The 16,975-nt window shown below is 43.7% G+C and overlaps 1 protein-coding gene across 2 annotated transcripts in view; it reads left to right on the top strand.

The window, feature by feature from the left end:
• FLT3 (fms related receptor tyrosine kinase 3) overlaps positions 1–16,975 on the top strand; it is a 61,164-nt gene that overhangs the window by 24,222 nt on the left and 19,967 nt on the right. For both annotated transcript variants that reach the window (XM_072937359.1, XM_072937358.1), the window contains exons 4-9: positions 1,767–1,882; positions 5,675–5,804; positions 7,484–7,611; positions 7,931–8,070; positions 8,168–8,321; positions 9,308–9,476. In XM_072937359.1, the coding sequence (XP_072793460.1) occupies positions 1,767–1,882; positions 5,675–5,804; positions 7,484–7,611; positions 7,931–8,070; positions 8,168–8,321; positions 9,308–9,476 (837 nt within the window). The remainder of the gene's footprint in view (positions 1–1,766; positions 1,883–5,674; positions 5,805–7,483; positions 7,612–7,930; positions 8,071–8,167; positions 8,322–9,307; positions 9,477–16,975) is intronic.

The following is a 16,975-nucleotide window of genomic DNA, read 5'->3' as shown; positions in this document are numbered from 1 at the left end:
CTGTCCCTCTCCTCTCGCGAGACCAGGTAGGGCAGGGAGCAAGGGGCACCTGCCATTTAAATGCCCACTTAATGATTCTAAGGGCCTTTGTTTTCTAATTTTGGGGGGTCCTCTGGTGCCCCAAAGCTGTAGAAGAGGCACTATCTCTAGAACAATGCAGCCAGTGGCCCCCCCAGGGGTCTAAAGGGGGTTCCAGGCCACTTGACCGAGGGATCCATCTCTGTGACTGACTTGTACCAAGTATTTGCATTTGTTTCTTTAAGGTCAAACCAACTTTTATGTAATTTTCAGGACAGGAGCAGCTACAATTCTGAAGTTTGGTTCTAAATCTTGGAGCACATTCATTTTCCTTTCCTCTTTTGAGAGCATACTACTCACTTCTGTTTTTTGGTTACTTTTTTCTTGGGGTTAAACCAAAACACTCTCCTGTTAAGCATTTTGGCTTAAAGAAATGTTCCGGTAATCTTATTAAAACTTGATGCCACAATAGTTCTTGTTGGATTGAGAACAAAAAGTAAAGTAAAAAAGTAGGATTCTTTTTACTCTGCTGAAACTTTGCCTTTTTTGGTTCTAGGACAGACAGCCAAAGTCAGAGGTCTTGTGTAGATTAGTTAACTTAGTATCAAATATTTTTAACAACTTTTCCACACTTAAGAGTTATAGAAATTAAATCCAGACTCAGACTCATAGCCAGAAAGATTGCACACTAAGTTTTGATGCCCAGGAGCTCACCAGTGGCCCTGTGAAAGTGAAGTGTTCACAGGGAGAAAGCATATCACCAAAATACCTGCATAAGCAGGTACTTTGTATTTCTTACTAGTATTTCTTACTAGTTTACTGCCTATGTGAATGCAGGCACAGTGCTCTGGAACCATGCTGCTTGGAGTTCTAGAGCAGGGCTACTCCAATACTGTGTGCACTTGGATTGGCTGGGGATCTTGTTGAACTGCAGATTCTGATTCAGTAGGTGTGGGTAGGACCTGAGATTCTGCATTTCTGTCCACTCCCAGCAGATGCCACACCTTGAGCAGTAACATCTAAAGGTCAGAAAGTGTCCATTTAAATTCAACAGACTGCTAGATAGAATTTAAGCTTTAACGAGAATAGATATCACCAAACATACACCAGTGTTGTTTCTTTGAAGAGAATGCTTCCAGCCAAATTTATCCTCAGCAATTATCTGAAAAGTTAGAAATACTCACATTGAGTATGCAGCTCTCTTTGGATCTATGTGATATGTCAGTGTGATTACCTGATAGGAAGATGTATTGTGTCAGATTTTGCTTGAATTCTTTCCTCGAGAGAGAGAGAGAGAGAGAGAGGCACAAAACGAGCTGTTCTTTATCTCAATGTATCTTGCTTGTACCAGAATCTGGTTCTGCAAATGGGGAACCAAGGGTGGGGACCAGGTGACCGGGGAAACACGGCTGTGGAGAGAGCTTGGTTGTGGGAGCAAGTGGTCCACTGCTGCCGATGAGGGCAACCCAACCACCTGTGGATTTTTTGTGGGAGTTTTTCCATCAGGGGGCTCAGGCAGCATGAGGTGATGGGGCTCACTCTCCAGAGAGGAACAGGTTAAAGGTCAAGGTCCAACTGACAAGGCCCAGGCTGCATGTTGAGCACAAGACAGGAGCTCCCTCCCGCCACCACAGTCAGAGATGGACCAGCAGAGCCACCCAGCCGCCTTCTGACTCAGGGTGAAATTGGATAGTTTTCGTTTCACACAAAATTTTCCAAAGTAACCAGTTCTCTTTCTTGTGTTTCAGGGGAGTTGTTTCCATGGTCATTTTGAAAATGACAGAAAACCAAGCTGGAGAATACCTACTTTTTATTCAGGCTGAAGCTACCAATTACACAGTATTGTTTACAGTGAGTATAAGAAGTAAGTGCCTTTTGCTTCCAGGTATTCTCAATATTCCAGGCCCAAAGCTTTCCCCAGTTGCTGCAGACACATAAGCCAGGTTTCCCTCCATGTGTAGTTGAATTAACTGAAGTCACATCAACCACCCCCACGCCTGCTGAGACTCTGATGTGCCCCATGGATGTCAGAGTGAGCGCTTCTAAGAATCTGGGGTGTCCTCTATTTTCGGGTTCCCCACCTTTTTCAGTGACGGATGATGACAGGCAAGAAATGGAAAACATTTTGACCTTGGTGTCAGAGTAAGACCTGAGTTCTTATTCTGGATCTGACAGGACCACCTTTGTTTGGCACGTCTGGTAGTTCTCTCTGAGCCTCAATTTTCCGATCTGTAAAACGGGGGTGAAAATAAACACCTCCCAGGATGGCAAGATCTTAGCACCATCCAACAGAGGCCTCTGAGGGTGAGAACGTGCCTGCTTGACAGCCGCTGGCCATGTGTGGCCTTTGAACACTTGAAATGTGGCCAGTGTGTCTGGGGGCCAAATTTTCATTTTATTTAATTTTTGCAAATTAAAAATCAAATTTGAATACGTGTCCCTGATGTGTTCATACAAATGCCAGATCGCTGCGCAGAGCGTCAGGAGCAATGCAGACATTCTCACCCAGGCAGGCCGTGGTGCAGGTGGCGGGACCACCGCCTGCCTGTCTCCTGGCTTCTGCTGGTTTCCGCCCAGTTACGCGCAGACCCAGGGGCTGCCCGGACTCGATCCCGAGCCCGCTGATTGCTTTATCTCAGGGACAAACGAGGACTGGAGGTGGGGGCATTCAAATGGGCCCCAGTGCTGGCGGGGGCCAGGGCAGGGCCCGGGAACTCTGGGTTTATGCCATTTTAAATCAAGCCCGCCGGCTGCACCTTGGCACGACCTGCCAGGCCCGCTCCCTCCCTTGTCAGCGCCTCGAAGTGACAGCGGCGGGTGGGTGCAGCCCGCAGAGGGCCCGGGCTCGGGGTCAGCACGGCTCCCGGCTCCCGTTTGCGGAGGGTGTCCTGCGCGCGGAGATAAACGGGGAGGCGTGGAAGTGGGGTCACAGCCAGAGGCCGAGCGTAGCCAGGTCTAAACCTGGCGTCACTGCACTGGGTCTTGAGGTCAGGGCTGCTATCGGCAGAGGACTCCTGGTCGCTTAGACTCCCAGGAGTGTCATCTGATGGGGCGGGGGCGGAGGGGGGACGGGGTAGTGCGTTAGGTTCCAAAGTCAGCCTGTAAGGCAAAGCTCAGGCCAAATCAAAACTGGTCAAAATTTGTCTTGAAAAGTCCTACGATTACTCCGAGATTTGTAAGACCAGGGTCCTAGAAGGTCAAAAGTCAAGAGGGCCCCCTTCGTTTCTCTTCGATTTTGATCTAATTCCCGGTCCCCTCCCCAGTCCCCGCCTCCCTTCTGTGGGACAGTAAGTCCTCACATGGAAAGAGAATGAGATTGTTGCTCTCTCTTTCTCTCTCTCTCCTTTTTTTTTTTTTTTTTTTTGCGAAGTGTTTATATTTGAGTTTGTGTAGAGTAAGTGGGCATCTGTTGTCTTTATTATCTTTCGGGTGACTTTTTACTTAAGATTTACAAAGTACAAATATCACAACGATCATTCAAGTAAATTGTGACTATTTTTAACACACTGCTGGGTGGTGGGGGTCTAAAACATCAGGTGGGGGAGACGTGGCAACAGTCAACTTGAAAAAGAGGGAAGTCTTTAGTGACCCACACGTTCAGTGTTAACCAGCAGTTTGACATGATTGCTAAAAAAAGGAGATCTGAACTTTGGCAGCATTCATGAAAATGTAATGTCTGGGTTAAGGAAATTAATAGAAAATTATTATTTTCAGTTCTACATTTTTTTTTCAGGTGAATATTGACAAAACAGAGCAACCAGGAGAGTGAAGAACTTGTGATTCCTTATATTAGGAGCTGCCGGGGGAATTAAGAATGTTTAGCAGAGAGAAGGGACTGCTTTGAGGAGAGAAGGTCGATTTCAGGGAGTGCAGGGGAATTTCTCCAGGCATGAGTCAGGAGACCTGGGCTAACTGCTTAAAACACCTTCGATGGTAATGGTCTCCCTTGGCCTATTTGATTTTAAATATTTGAAAGATTTTCATGTGGAAGCAAAGCTACACTTAAAAAATTTTGCTCTGGAGGGAAGAATTGGGACCAATAGTCAGAAATTTCAGGGAGAGAAAGTAAAAACCACCACAAAATGGGAAAAGATGTTTGCAATCACGTGATCAACAAAGGATGAAGAGTTGTAATAGGTAAAGAACTTCCATAAATCAATAAGAAAAAACAGTAGAGAAGTGAACAAAAGACATGAGCAGGTATTTCACGATTGTCAGTCAGCATATTAAGTTAAGTCATATTAAATCACTGAGAAATGCAAATTAAGGCCACAATCAGGTATCATTTTAGACCCACCAGATTGTTGAAGACAAATTGTTACTATGTGTAAAGCTGAAGTTCTCATACCGTAGGAAGCACCTCCACCCCCAGGTGTATTGTTACAGAAACTTACACACTTGGCAGAAGTGTGCAGTGTTCATAGCACCACTGTGGGATACAAAGCCCTGGAAACAACACAAATGTCCTCAGCAAGAACATGGAATCATGAACTGTGATCTGTTCACCAATGGAATCCCACGTGGCGGTAACAAAAGGAATTAAGCATAGCCACGTACAAAACTGTGGGTGAATCTTAAAAACATAAAGTTGGATGAAAAACTGAAGTTGTAGAAGACTGCATATTGAGTCATGCCCCGTGTTGAACCTCAAAAACACACAAAACAAACCAATATGTTGTTTAAAGCTACACAGCCATGTGGTGAAAACATTTTTTTAACGTGTGAGAATGATAAACAAATTCAGATTAATGCGTACCCAGGGTCAAGAGATGGGGAGATGCACTGAAGTAGATTCAAGGGCATTTATTATTCTTCTGGTTATTACGTTGACCATCAGTCCAGTATTCGTTTTTATTATCCTGCTTCAAAATTTACTCTTCATATATTATTTTGTGTATATATATACACATATGTATTTATGTATATATATATATAAAGTACTATATACTATTTTAAAACTATATTAAGAAGGAAGACTGACATTTAGCATAGGGAAACTTTCTTTAAAAAAAAAGTTTGCTGAAAAATGGAAGGATCTACTCTGGGAGGTAGTGATCTCCTGTCCCTGAGGGGTCGGGGCAGAAGGAGAGAGTTTACACATTACGCACGCAGGGTGGGGAGTGCAAGGCAGGGAGGTGAGGGAGGGGAGAGGTGTGATGGTCCACCGTGAATGGGAGGCCAAACTAAACCTCTCATTTCTTTTCCAGTTTCAACTCCATCCTACTGTGTTTCTGCATTTCTAAATGGTTGTATTTCTGCTTAGTTCTAGATAAAATTACAGGAGGAAAGTTGGGTCTCACACTAAATAAGGATGTGTTTTAAACTGTGTTGTTTCTAGTTTTCTCTTTCCTCTGCGTACCAATACTTGTATTTTTACACAGCTTCGCTCCACTTAACTTTTGTTGTCTTTGAATTTATAAAATACCCAAAGAAATTAGCTAAGAGAATAAATGCTGAAGTTGACATTTCAGCCAGAGTTGAATTTAAACATTGGCGAAGAAGCACTATACTATTATGCATATTTGGAGTGAAGCAGAAGACACTACTATGGTATAAAATATTAACTTTTCTTAACAATGTAGAGTTCTTTATTTTGAGGGAGCTGCTGAGACAACTTTTTTTAATATTAAAATGTGAATCGTTTATGATGTTTTAGATACACTGCTTTACACATTAAGGAGACCTTACTTTCAAAAACTGGAAAATCAGGACGCCCTGGTCTGCATCTCTGAGGGCACTCCAGAACCGACCGTGGAATGGGTGTTCTGCGAGTCCCAGGGTGACAGGTATGACACCTGCAGGGAACCTGCTGTTACACCTTCCTTTCTCGGCCTTTCTCTAATGAAGCTGACATCGGTCTGCATGTGCAGTTTGTCACCATGTCAACAGCAGGCTCTGGCTGTTTACAGAATGGTTAGCATGGACTTCCCGGGGAGGATGGTGGGGTGTTTTCACGAGGAGGCCTTCCGGGACTCCTTGTCTGTCCTGTCACTGACCTCTAGGACCCTCCCTGGATACCACACAACACAAATAAAAGCACTTTTTAAGTTACAGGATTGTCGGCTCTTTAAGTATCTGGTTGGAGAAAAAGAGAGGTATAGATTTCAGTGCATAATTCCCTGTAAGTAAGAAATCTGTGAATAAATGTTTGTGATTATTCTGTTTATTCTGGAAGAGCAGTTTAATATGATTGTTTAAGGATGTAGAATCTGCCTGGGTGGCCTTGGACAAGTTGCTTAACCCCTCTTCACCTCATCAGAAGAATGGGGATGGTAGCTGTCCTTACCTTATAAAATCGCTATGAAAAAAATCAGTAAATAAAATTGCTGTGATGATGAAATGAATTGATACTTGTGAGGCACATAGAACAGTGCCTGGTAGGTAGTAAGGACCATATGAATGTTTACTTTTGTTTTTCATACGTGTCATAGCTAGGTGTTCACAAAGTAAGGGTTCATGCCTTTTGAACTAATTAAAATCAACTAAACAACTTTTATTGAAAAATGGGACTAAAGAAAAGGAGAAAAAGTAAAAAAAAAAATCAGGTTACCAAGTGATATGAATGGTATCCCAAATTTTAAAGGCAAAAGTGATTACATGTAGATATATATGTAATATGTGCATAGGAAAAAAATATTGAAAAGCCACACACCGCTAAATACTGACAGTTGTTCTCTCTGGCTGCTAAGAATATGGGCAATTTAAAATTCTTTTCTTTGGGGTTTTCTGCATTTCCATAATGCATTTTCTGCATTTCTATAATGTTCACAATTATTGTTCTCTTCTAATTAAAAAAAACCCTCAAGGAATAATACATGAACAAAGAAAAGAAGACACTTGACTAAAGTGATAAAGAGGAGAAAAGTGACCTCAGGCAGATTCCGATAGCCGAATCTGCTCTGGGAAGGTGATGGTTAGGGAGGCGGGAGGGGCAGGTGGTCCCGCAAATCCGGGTGTGGCCGCTTCCCTCCAGTGACACCTCGCCCCCCTCCTCTCGTAGTTCTGGGAACTCTGGCCCCTCTCCCTCTCACCAGTTGTCCTCTTCAGAGCTTCAGAGCTGCACCTCGTTAAGCAGTATTAAAACCTCATCATGTTTTTCCTTTTCTTCATTTTCTCTTTCTCCCCCCGCCCCCTTTTTCAGTCTCATCTCAATTCTTCCATTCTTTGTCTTGAAACAACAACAAAAAAAAGGTCACCAAACGCAAAACCTTTTAAACCCGTTTATTATGTGATCCTCTCTTGGGTTATTCTCATTGGTCAAGGTGATAAGTGACTGGCCAGTTCCCTTACGAGCTCTGGGCTGGCGCCGTAGATTTTGATTGGTTAACATTTCGGCCTGCTGTCGTCTTTGCCCTTGTCCCCAGGCCCTTAAGCTCTAGAATCTTTAACTTTGTTCTACTCCTGAGCTTCCGTTTGTAATTTTAAAAGATGTTTAATCAACTGACGTTTATTTCTTTAATTGCAGCTGTAAAGGAGAAAGCTCAGCTGTTGTTACAAAGGAGGAGAGCGTCCTCCATGAGTTATTTGGAACAGATATAAGGTGCTGTGCAAGAAATGAGCTGGGCAGGGAGTGCACCAAGCTCTTTACTATAGGTACGACCATTATATCCTGCCCTTCTGTTTTCAGTGACTGTTCCTTAGCGACCATCTAGGACTAAGTGTCCGTCCTTGGGCCATTGTTCAATTTCAGAAGTTGTATAGTTCCTTCAGGCCATTTCCAGGGCAATATTAAGGATTCTGTAAGTCCTTCTCTGCCTAAGAGACAAGCCAATCTCTGAAAGACTCGTTTCTTTTGAGATGGGTCGTAACCTTGAGATGACCTTACAATCTCTGTTCTGTGGGATATTAAGGATATATTTTGTGATGTGGGAAAAAGCACATTTTTCTTACCTGGGATGTTTTCGTCTCCTAGATCTAAACCAAACTCCTCAGACCACACCACCACAATTATTTCTTAAAGTAGGGGAACCCTTGTGGATAAGGTGCAAAGCGGTTCATGTAAACCACGGATTCGGGCTCACCTGGGAGTTAGAGAACAAAGCACTGGAGAAGGTGAGATGATGAGTTTGCATCCTGAAAATGCAGAAAAGATGAACCAAGAGTCCAGGTGGAAACCATTCAATTCAAACTCTGTTTTATTAAAATCTAGGGCAGCTACTTTGAGATGAGTACCTATTCCACAAACAGAACTATGATACGGATTCTGTTTGCTTTTGTATCATCAGTGGGAAGAAACGACACTGGCTATTACACTTGTTCCTCTTCAGAGCATCCCAGTAAATCAGCTTTGGTCACCATCCTAGGTAATGCCGGCCGCTCGCACAACCTGTGCTCATGTTTTTAGTCGTTTTAGAGAGCAATGTGGGGTACATACTGCAAGTTCTGCTTTCAGCATTATGTTAGTATCAAAAAGTGAGGAAGAAACTGAATATGGATGAAAATAAGCTGCCCCCTTCCTTCTTTTTTCCAGTTGAACCGTGCCCGCTTGAATGCCACCGTCTCACCACGTTGTAGGGCGACCCTCTATGGATTTTTGTCTTCCAGTTGACTGGAAGTTTCCCAAAGACCGGGACAATCCCTTCTATTCTTGTAGTCCCAGACCTGACAGAGAGCCAGACAAAATCAGCCCTCAGTAAACACCTGTTCTAAGAACTAACTGGGGGGGGGGGTGCGGGGGAGGGCAGAGAGCAGTGGCTGAACTGGACAGGTACTTAGATGCGTGGAATTCGGGTGGGCTGTGTAGGGTCTGACAATAATCCCAGGTCAAGCGATGTCAGAATAGGTGGCAGCCTTCAGTCATCATGAAGATGCCAAGATGTGAAGCGATTCTCTTATGAGACTAAAAAGGAGGTGTTCCATAAGGAAACCTTGTGATTATCACTGGCTAGACTGTTTTTCATTTGTGCCCTGAGATTATCATCTGTAAGATGTGTCACTGAGAGAGCCGTTCTGGCTGAGGACAGGGGCTTCCAGATTTTGTCAGTGGATCCCTGCTGGATCCCTGGTTGGTAAGGCTAGGGGAGCCCTTCAACCTCATGAACTTGTCTGAAAAATCTATAGCTTTATTTATATGTTTCTTTGGAAAGAGAATCAATTATTTATATCTGATTCTAAGAGGATTCAGGAGCTGAGGTGTTCAGGCTTGTAACTGGGACAAGACCCGTGTTTCTTGTTGGACCATCAAATCTGAGTTTTCTTGCATTAAACCAATGAATAAAAATTTATCTTCTCACTCTATTTCCATATGAATCTCATCCTCTAATTTATAAATTCCTCTCTTTTTCTGCAGAAAAGGGATTTATAAACGCTTCAAAATCAAATGAAGATTATGAAATTGACCAGTATGAAGAGTTTTGCTTTTCTGTCAGGTTTAAAGCGTACCCACAAATCAGATGCTCATGGACCTTCTCTCGAAAATCATTTCCTTGTGAGCAAAGTGGCCTCGATGACGGGTACAGGTGAGCCAGCAAAGCCCGGGACCCATCATTCTTGGCACAACCCTTCTGGTCGCCTTCGAGAACAATTTGGTATTCTAAGTTTGCGTGTTACTACCTTGACACTGAAGGCGAGAAGACAAGCAGCAGATACGAGGGTAACAGTTCTTTAATCAGCTCAGATAGTGTACACCCACCACACGAAAAACGAAAAAAGCTGTGTGTTTGAGGATGGTTCGGTGGCGTTTTCTGAGTCACCAGATCGTTACTTCCTGTTTAACAATATGTGCTATTCTGTACAGCGAGTCTCCCTCAGCACGTTTGCAGACAATTGAGGAAGTAAAACCCCTTAAAAACAGGAAAACCTTACCTATACGTGTCTTGATTTAAGTTTTCAAAAAATAAACGCAGAAAGAGCCCAATGGTAAGTGATAAAGGGAAATTTCATTTTCCTGGGGATTTGTACAGCTGCACTCAGGGTTCTTTTCTGGGAGAAATTCTTCATTCTCTCTTTGGAAAACAAAAACCAACTCTTTCTAGTGTTTTCTATGCCTAAGATACCTCTTATCTCTTAAAACTAATCTTGTATAACATGGTTTCAAGATAGACTGTGAGCGACTGACAGGCACCTGTCGTCTCTCAAGCCAGCTGATGGTTTAGAGTCCGTAGTCAACTGTGTAGGACTCATCTGAGTAAATGTTAACAATGTGGATTCTTGGCTCCCGTTCCAGACATGCTGACCCCAAACTGAGGGATAATGCCCAGATTCTACATTTTTAATGAGAACCTCTGGGGATCCCAGTCACCGTTCTGTATCTGTGCTCTGTGGTCCAGTAGCTTCCAGCCACATATGGCTGTTGAGAGCTTGAATTGTGGCTGGTCAAAATGGAGATGTGCTGTAAACTATAAAATGCACACCAGATTTTGAAAACTTAGTATGCAAAAAAGCATGTAAAATATCTCAATAAGTTTTATCTTGATTGTATGTTAACACAGTAGGATTTTAGATAAATTGAGTTAAATAAATCTATTAAATACGGTTTACTCCTTTTTACTCTTTATGTAGCTAACTGGAAACTTTCAAAGTACATATGTGGCTTGAGTTATATTCCTACTGGACAGCGCGGGTCTAGGTGAAGAGTAAGAGTTCAGCCCTTTCCATCTGATTCTTCGTGGTGTTTGTCTCGCGATTACCGCACTGTTGTTCATACCCCGGAGTGATCTGTAACTGACCCTTGTTTGCGTTTTTTGAAAGAGTTGTAATGCAGGGTTTGCATGGAACCATCTACCCTCTCTCACCGAAACCTCCTGACGTGTTCAAAGCATTTGTTTCTCAGGTAGTTAAGAACGCAGCCTTTGGCCTGTGAGCTGACGAACACACAATCCCCTGACTTGGGGTTTCTCAACAGCAGCACCACTGACATCCTGGGCGGGGTAATTCTGGGTTCTGAGGTCTCTCCTGCAAGTGGTGGGAAATTTAACGGCATCCCTGGCCTCCACCCACTGGGTGTCAGTAGCACCACCATCCCCAGTTGTGATAACCAAAAATATCTCCAGACATTGCCACACGTCCCCTGGTGAGGAAAAATGCCTGTGGTTGAGAACCGCTGCCTTGGAGGGGTCATTCCCTTGTCGTAAGCCCTTATTATCAGACTTTGGAAAGCAGAAGGCCAGGGAGTCGGCACCTCTCTTCCCGGTTGAGTTGACTACCTGTGTCCAGGATATCAGTGTCGTCACTTTCCCCGTCCTCCTTTGTACTGTGACCCCATGTCAGAGAAGCCCTGAGCACTATGGGGTTCTCTTTTGAACCTGATTCAAAGAGACAGAGGATCCATTCAATTTAGTTCAACAAATACTCCTTTAATATCTTCTTGATGAGCCTGATGCTGTAAGGGGCTACAAGGGTGAATAAAGTACCCCCACCCTCTCAATTATCCAGGCACATCTAAATGCCAGGGGCCACCTGGGAGATCATTGCTACTTGTGCTGGTGACACCTGGCACAATCCTTAAGATTTTACAGACTCACTGATTAGAGGACCGTGTCTCTGATATACAGGTCTTGGGCCATTCTAGTGGGCTAGTTAATCTGGTTTCATTGTGTGATCCCCATCTGCACCCCTGACAGAAGTCATTACCTTGTAGAGGTGGCCAATGAATAAGTCACAGCAGGTCCTGATTTTGATGGTGTTGTGCACCGCTCATTCCTAATTACCTGGCCATAGAGTTAACCTCTTCGTGTGTCGAATCCCACCGGTGAGTTTATAACCTGCATTAGAAGAGGTGCTGTCATTTCTCTGTCTTTGTACAATGCCTTGTTCAGTCAACAGCTGATTAATAAATGAGTGAATTCATCATCACCCTTTCTACAGAACTCAAAGTGCATAGCCTGAGCCAAAGATGAGTCAGTGGCATCCTCTTTGCACTGCAAGGACCACACACACAGCACTTACCACAACACCTAACCCTTGGTGTTTATTTTGTTTAAAAAGTTCTTGAAGAGCTAGGGTATTAATTGGTGATAGTGATGCGGCTGCTTGATTCACAATGTGAAGACAAGATGGAGCCTCTTTCTTCATGAAAAAGATGCTCAAAATATTGAATAGAAAAATGAACTACAAAAAAATTGAACACACGTGCTCTAAATGTCTTTTGCTCTCCACACGAGGCTCTGTGTTGAGATCAGAGATGCAGACTAAGTTCTAATCTGAGTTGTTTTCAATTTTTTGTTGTAAAAAGTTTCTAATTTACTAACAAACTCAAAGAACAGTACATTGAGCATCCTTTACCCACCACCTAGATTCAACAGTTGAGTCAAACTGAATTTTCTCTGTGAGGTACAGTGTTTTAATCATGTGGCAAGAGATGACTTTACAAGCAAAGCAACACAAGTTTTTATATGTAACTGAAAAGTCTGTGTAATAACAGTACTCTTGAAAAAGGTGTGGTCAGAGGGTTTGTGCCAGAAATCTTTCAGCTTCCCCACCTTCACAGCTTCATTTCTCCAATTTACTTCCTCAAATGTTACACTAAAGTTTATTAGGGCTTGCCTTTGTGTGTTTACACTTTATGAAATTATAATTTTCCAGCAGTCCTGACAGCGTGGTCTTGGGAAAAGATCCTAGGATATTTTACCTGTTAGTTTGCATCATTTCTTATCTCTGTAGACTTAATTGTAAACAAGTCTGCCTTAGCTTTTCCTTGTTTCATGGTGAAAAAAAAACCCACACACATAACTTCAGATGTTATAATTATTTAAGTAATTTCTTCTGAGAGACTCTCCTTAGATGTGCTCAGTCCCTGTGTTTTCCTTTTCCCTGAATTATTTAATTTCCCTGCTCCAGAAGTCTAAGTTCTGCCCACAGCAGACATTACCTGAGCACTTGCTGTAACAGCAGTGCGGGAGAAGTCTGGGCTTCTCTGGACAAGCAGAGAAAAGCAAGCTGTCGAATCAATCAGTGGTGGTGATTACAGGAGTGTCCTCAATTTCTTTGGGAGGATTTGTTGTTGTTGTTCCCTGAAGATAAGCCACGAGTGAATACAGAAAGGAGGGAGAGACGTTTGGGTGTAGTGACGTAGCAGGAGCCTCCAACCAAACCCTGCCCCTCCGCTGCAAGGTGTTAACCACGTCATGTGCAGCCGCTGACTGAGACCAAAAGAAACTTCTCTGAGCCCTTACCAGTGCCAGTGTGCAAAGTCCTTTATGTGCATTATCTCATTTAATCCTCATAATCCTATTTTATGAAGTATGGAACCAGGCTAAGTTACTTTCCCCATCAGCTGGGGCAAAGTCCACACCTTTCAGTCACTCTTGTTTTCTGAAATTACCTTTTTAAAAAAACCCAGAAATAACACCCAAACTCCATCTGTAGGGATTGTATTTCAGGCCTTGTGTATGTAAGCACCAGAATAGAAACATGTAAGTATAGGTTTTCGTACAAACGTGGTATTAATTGGGCCATTTGTCACCTGATTTTGGACTTTAAAAATTTCACCTCTTGCTATGTTAATATTTTTATTTATATTTTCATTTTAATGGCTACATGAGATTCCACTTTTCCGAAAATTTTATTTTAACTAACTTGTCGGTGGGCATTTGATTTTTTTTTCTTGCATCTTTCTTTTTATTTCTATGTAATTTTCTCACTTCCTGTATACCCCAGAGTAAAGCTTCTAAATGTCTTTTTATTCAAAATGATTACTGGACTTAATAAGCCTCATAGTGATGATAATCTAACAAATATATCATGTTTACTACATACTAGGCACTGTTATAGGCGCTTTATACAAAACTGCTTTAATAAAAACAGAGTTCTTCTCTAGCGATGTAAAGTAGATACTGTTACTGTCTTCCATTTTTACAGGGGAGGAAACTGAGGTACAGAAAGGTTCAATGACTTGCCCAAGGGCACATCCAGAGGCAGAGGCAGAGTTGGCTTCAAAGCTTGCTTTTTTTTTTTTTTGATTGATTGGGGTTTTTTTCGCGTTCTTTTTTTATTGAAGTGTGGTCAGTTTGTGTCCATTTCTGGTGTGCAGCATAATGTTTCAGTCATCAGATATACACATGTATTTGTTTTCATGCTCTTTTTCATCACAAAGCCTGCATTTTTAACCATCACTTTGGTCCTGCCTCTTGACACAACTCATTTCAGAAGTGTGAGATCCTCAAACCCAGAATATAAGAAAACAAAAATACAGGCATGCTCTTTGATTGTTTAAAAGTGCACCCCTCCTTAGGATCTGTGCCATGCTTCGCTATTGAGTTTTTAACGGTTGTACTTCCCCAGGCTTGTCGCTCCCCTGAAGTAGAATTAAAGTGAGCACAGGATGACACAGAGTGATATAAACCCCTCAGCAGCTATCCCCCCCCCGCCTAACTCAGGACAGAACTGTGTGCAGGTTGGATTCAACTTCTGTACCCCGCTCCCCAGCTCCCTCCCACCCCCACACCCACGCCCTGCAGTCCGAGGGGCAGGCTCTCCTGATCAGGGGTCCCCCAGTTCCAGATAAAGTCACTCAGTCCTGCCAGCTCCTCGCTCCCCAGTTTCAGAAGCTGTCAGCTTCCCCCATACGTGCTTTATTATCCTCTGTTCTCTGGTTTGACTTTGATCATCCTTTGGTCTTTGAAAAAAGCATTCTTCCCTTTATAGTGAAATGTCTCCTTGACCCATTGGAAAGACCAGCCCCTCCCCACTCCTCCCCTCTGGGCACTAGATGGAAAATAAAAATCACCTGCATTTTGCTTGTAACAGAGGCGAAAACCCTTCCCATAGCTGTAATGAGAAGACATCTCAGTCTTAGTCACCAAGGAGATTTCACTGTAAACTCCAGTTTCCTGACATCCCATCTCTGCCCGCTGGCCATTTTCAGAAAAACCCGAGGGAAAGAGGAAGCTGTGAAACGCCCCGTCCCTCGCTGGTTAGCGCCCTCGGAGTTTCCAGGGGAGGGTCAGCGGTGGCCTTGTGGCTCTTGCCGGGGTTACCTGTCACAAACAGGATGACCAGCGGCTTGGAACCGCCTGGGTATTCAGCTTCACATTCAGGCTATTTCTGTGACTGATTTCCCACCTGGAAGAGTGAGACTGTTTCCGATGCTGCCTTGTCTGTCCCACGGCAAGCCACGCTCCTAACGGACAGCACAGAAGACCTTAGAAGGGGAAAAGTTTATAAAACAGTTTGCCTTGGGCTGTATGAGAATCAATAGTTGTATTGGTGATTTCTTTCTCTTCCATTTTTTTTTTTCTAATCAAATTGCTTGGTGTTTTGGCCTGGTCCCTGACCACCCACACTGACTCCCCTTTTCTTTTTTACTTTCTCTCCTATTCCTTTTCAGGGTCTTTGGCTCTTGTCCAGTGAGAGTTACACCTTCCCTTTTAGAAGCTTACATCTTTCTCTTCTTGGTCCACTTAAACTGCCTTCGTAAAGTCTGGAAATCACATGTATCTGCACTTACCTGTCTCCCTAAAGTTATCATTTGGCTTTCCACCAACCTTTCTGTCATTTCCACTTCACCAACCATTTTCTCCTTGTCCAGAAGTAGGTCAAGATAAGAAATTCCCTTCTAGTTCTTCAGTCTTCTGGTTAACAAGGCAAACAAAAAGCTTGAGAAATGGTCACTTGGTAGGTCAGAGAAATGAAATCTCCCGGCACTATACACAGTCGGAGCTAAGGACGCAGAACGTTGGTGTCAGATAAACCTGGGCTCCCAAGCTGCTCTACCAGTTGCGAGGTGTGTGGTTTGACTCTCAGGGATCGACTGGGATTCTGTCCCCTCCTTCGTCTTCCCCGTCGGATCCAGCACCTCCTGCTTCTTGTTTCCTGGTGCCTCTTGGCTTGGCTCTTTCCTTTCCCTTCCCATCTCCCCTGCCTTAGACCCCTCTCTTCTTGTCTTGTTGTCTGAACTCTCAGCTCTGAGCACTCCCCTCCCCTCTCCCAGGACTTCCCACATTACCCCAGAGCCGCTAGTTACTTGTCTGCCTTCACCCCCAAACTGTCAATTCCCTGAGAACAGAAACCTGCTTTTCCTAACTCACTGTTGTATTCTTGATTCCTGCCACAAATAGCCTCCACCCTGGACCAGAGAATGAATGAGTGAATTCACGAAGGGATGAATGACTTCCTGGGTTATTTCTGCAACTCCCTCCAGACGTCCCTCCCATAACCTTTCCCGCTGCCGTCACCCTAAACTGCAGTGGTGTTGGTAACATTCCTCTCCTGCTCAGGGATCCACAGCACCTCCTCCCCGCTTTCTCCATCAGGTTTAAATAATTAGGCTTGTTTTTCAAGGTCCCTGATCTGACCCGTTGGACCCTCTTTTCTGCTACATCGCAATGTGCACCCCTGTTTCGGCCAAGAGGCCTCCCCACTGCTCTCCCTGTGGCCTCTTGAATTCCCCCATCTCATGTCTTAAGTCATGCTGTTGCCTCCTCCTTGGATGTCTTTTCTTTGCTCTCATTAAAACGAACTCATCTGTGAAGACTTAACTCAATTCCTGCTTCTCTGAAGCCCTCTGAGCGTTTCTCGCTGTCACTGGCCCGCCGCCTTTGGTCGTCTGCGGGCCTTCAGTTTAATGCTTTAACTATTCCATGTGGGCAGGTTTGCCCACCCACATGGCTTATGGTGTGTCTGAGGACAGGAGCCATCCTTATAGGTCTTCTGCATCCTACACAGTTCCTCTTGTTTATATTTCTTGCCCATACATAGTCTTGTCTGTCTGTCTGTCTTTCTTTTCAAATAGGCTGTATGGAAGTGGCCTAATTCAGTATCTTCTGAACAAGTCTTAGATTTTCTTGTTCTAAGGGAATTTTTTCTATTTCTTCAATGCATGAAGGCATGTTCAGCAGCTCCTGGGTCCCCCACCCCTCCTGTATTATCCACCATCCCAGGTACCTGGTAGGCTCAGTGGATAATCCCCAATCCTGTATACCTGGTAGGCATGGCGGATGAGCATTTCAAGTAGATACTAGAGTCTGCTTAGAACACCCAAAGACTTCTGTACAAACTCAGTGAGTTTGAGCCCTCTTCA

The sequence above is a fragment of the Vicugna pacos genome, chromosome 14 (assembly GCF_048564905.1).
Source record: "Vicugna pacos chromosome 14, VicPac4, whole genome shotgun sequence".
In the NCBI taxonomy this organism is placed as follows: domain Eukaryota; kingdom Metazoa; phylum Chordata; class Mammalia; order Artiodactyla; family Camelidae; genus Vicugna; species Vicugna pacos.
The sequence above is the reverse complement of the archived record's forward strand: the minus strand, read 5'-3'. Positions and strand labels throughout refer to the sequence as shown.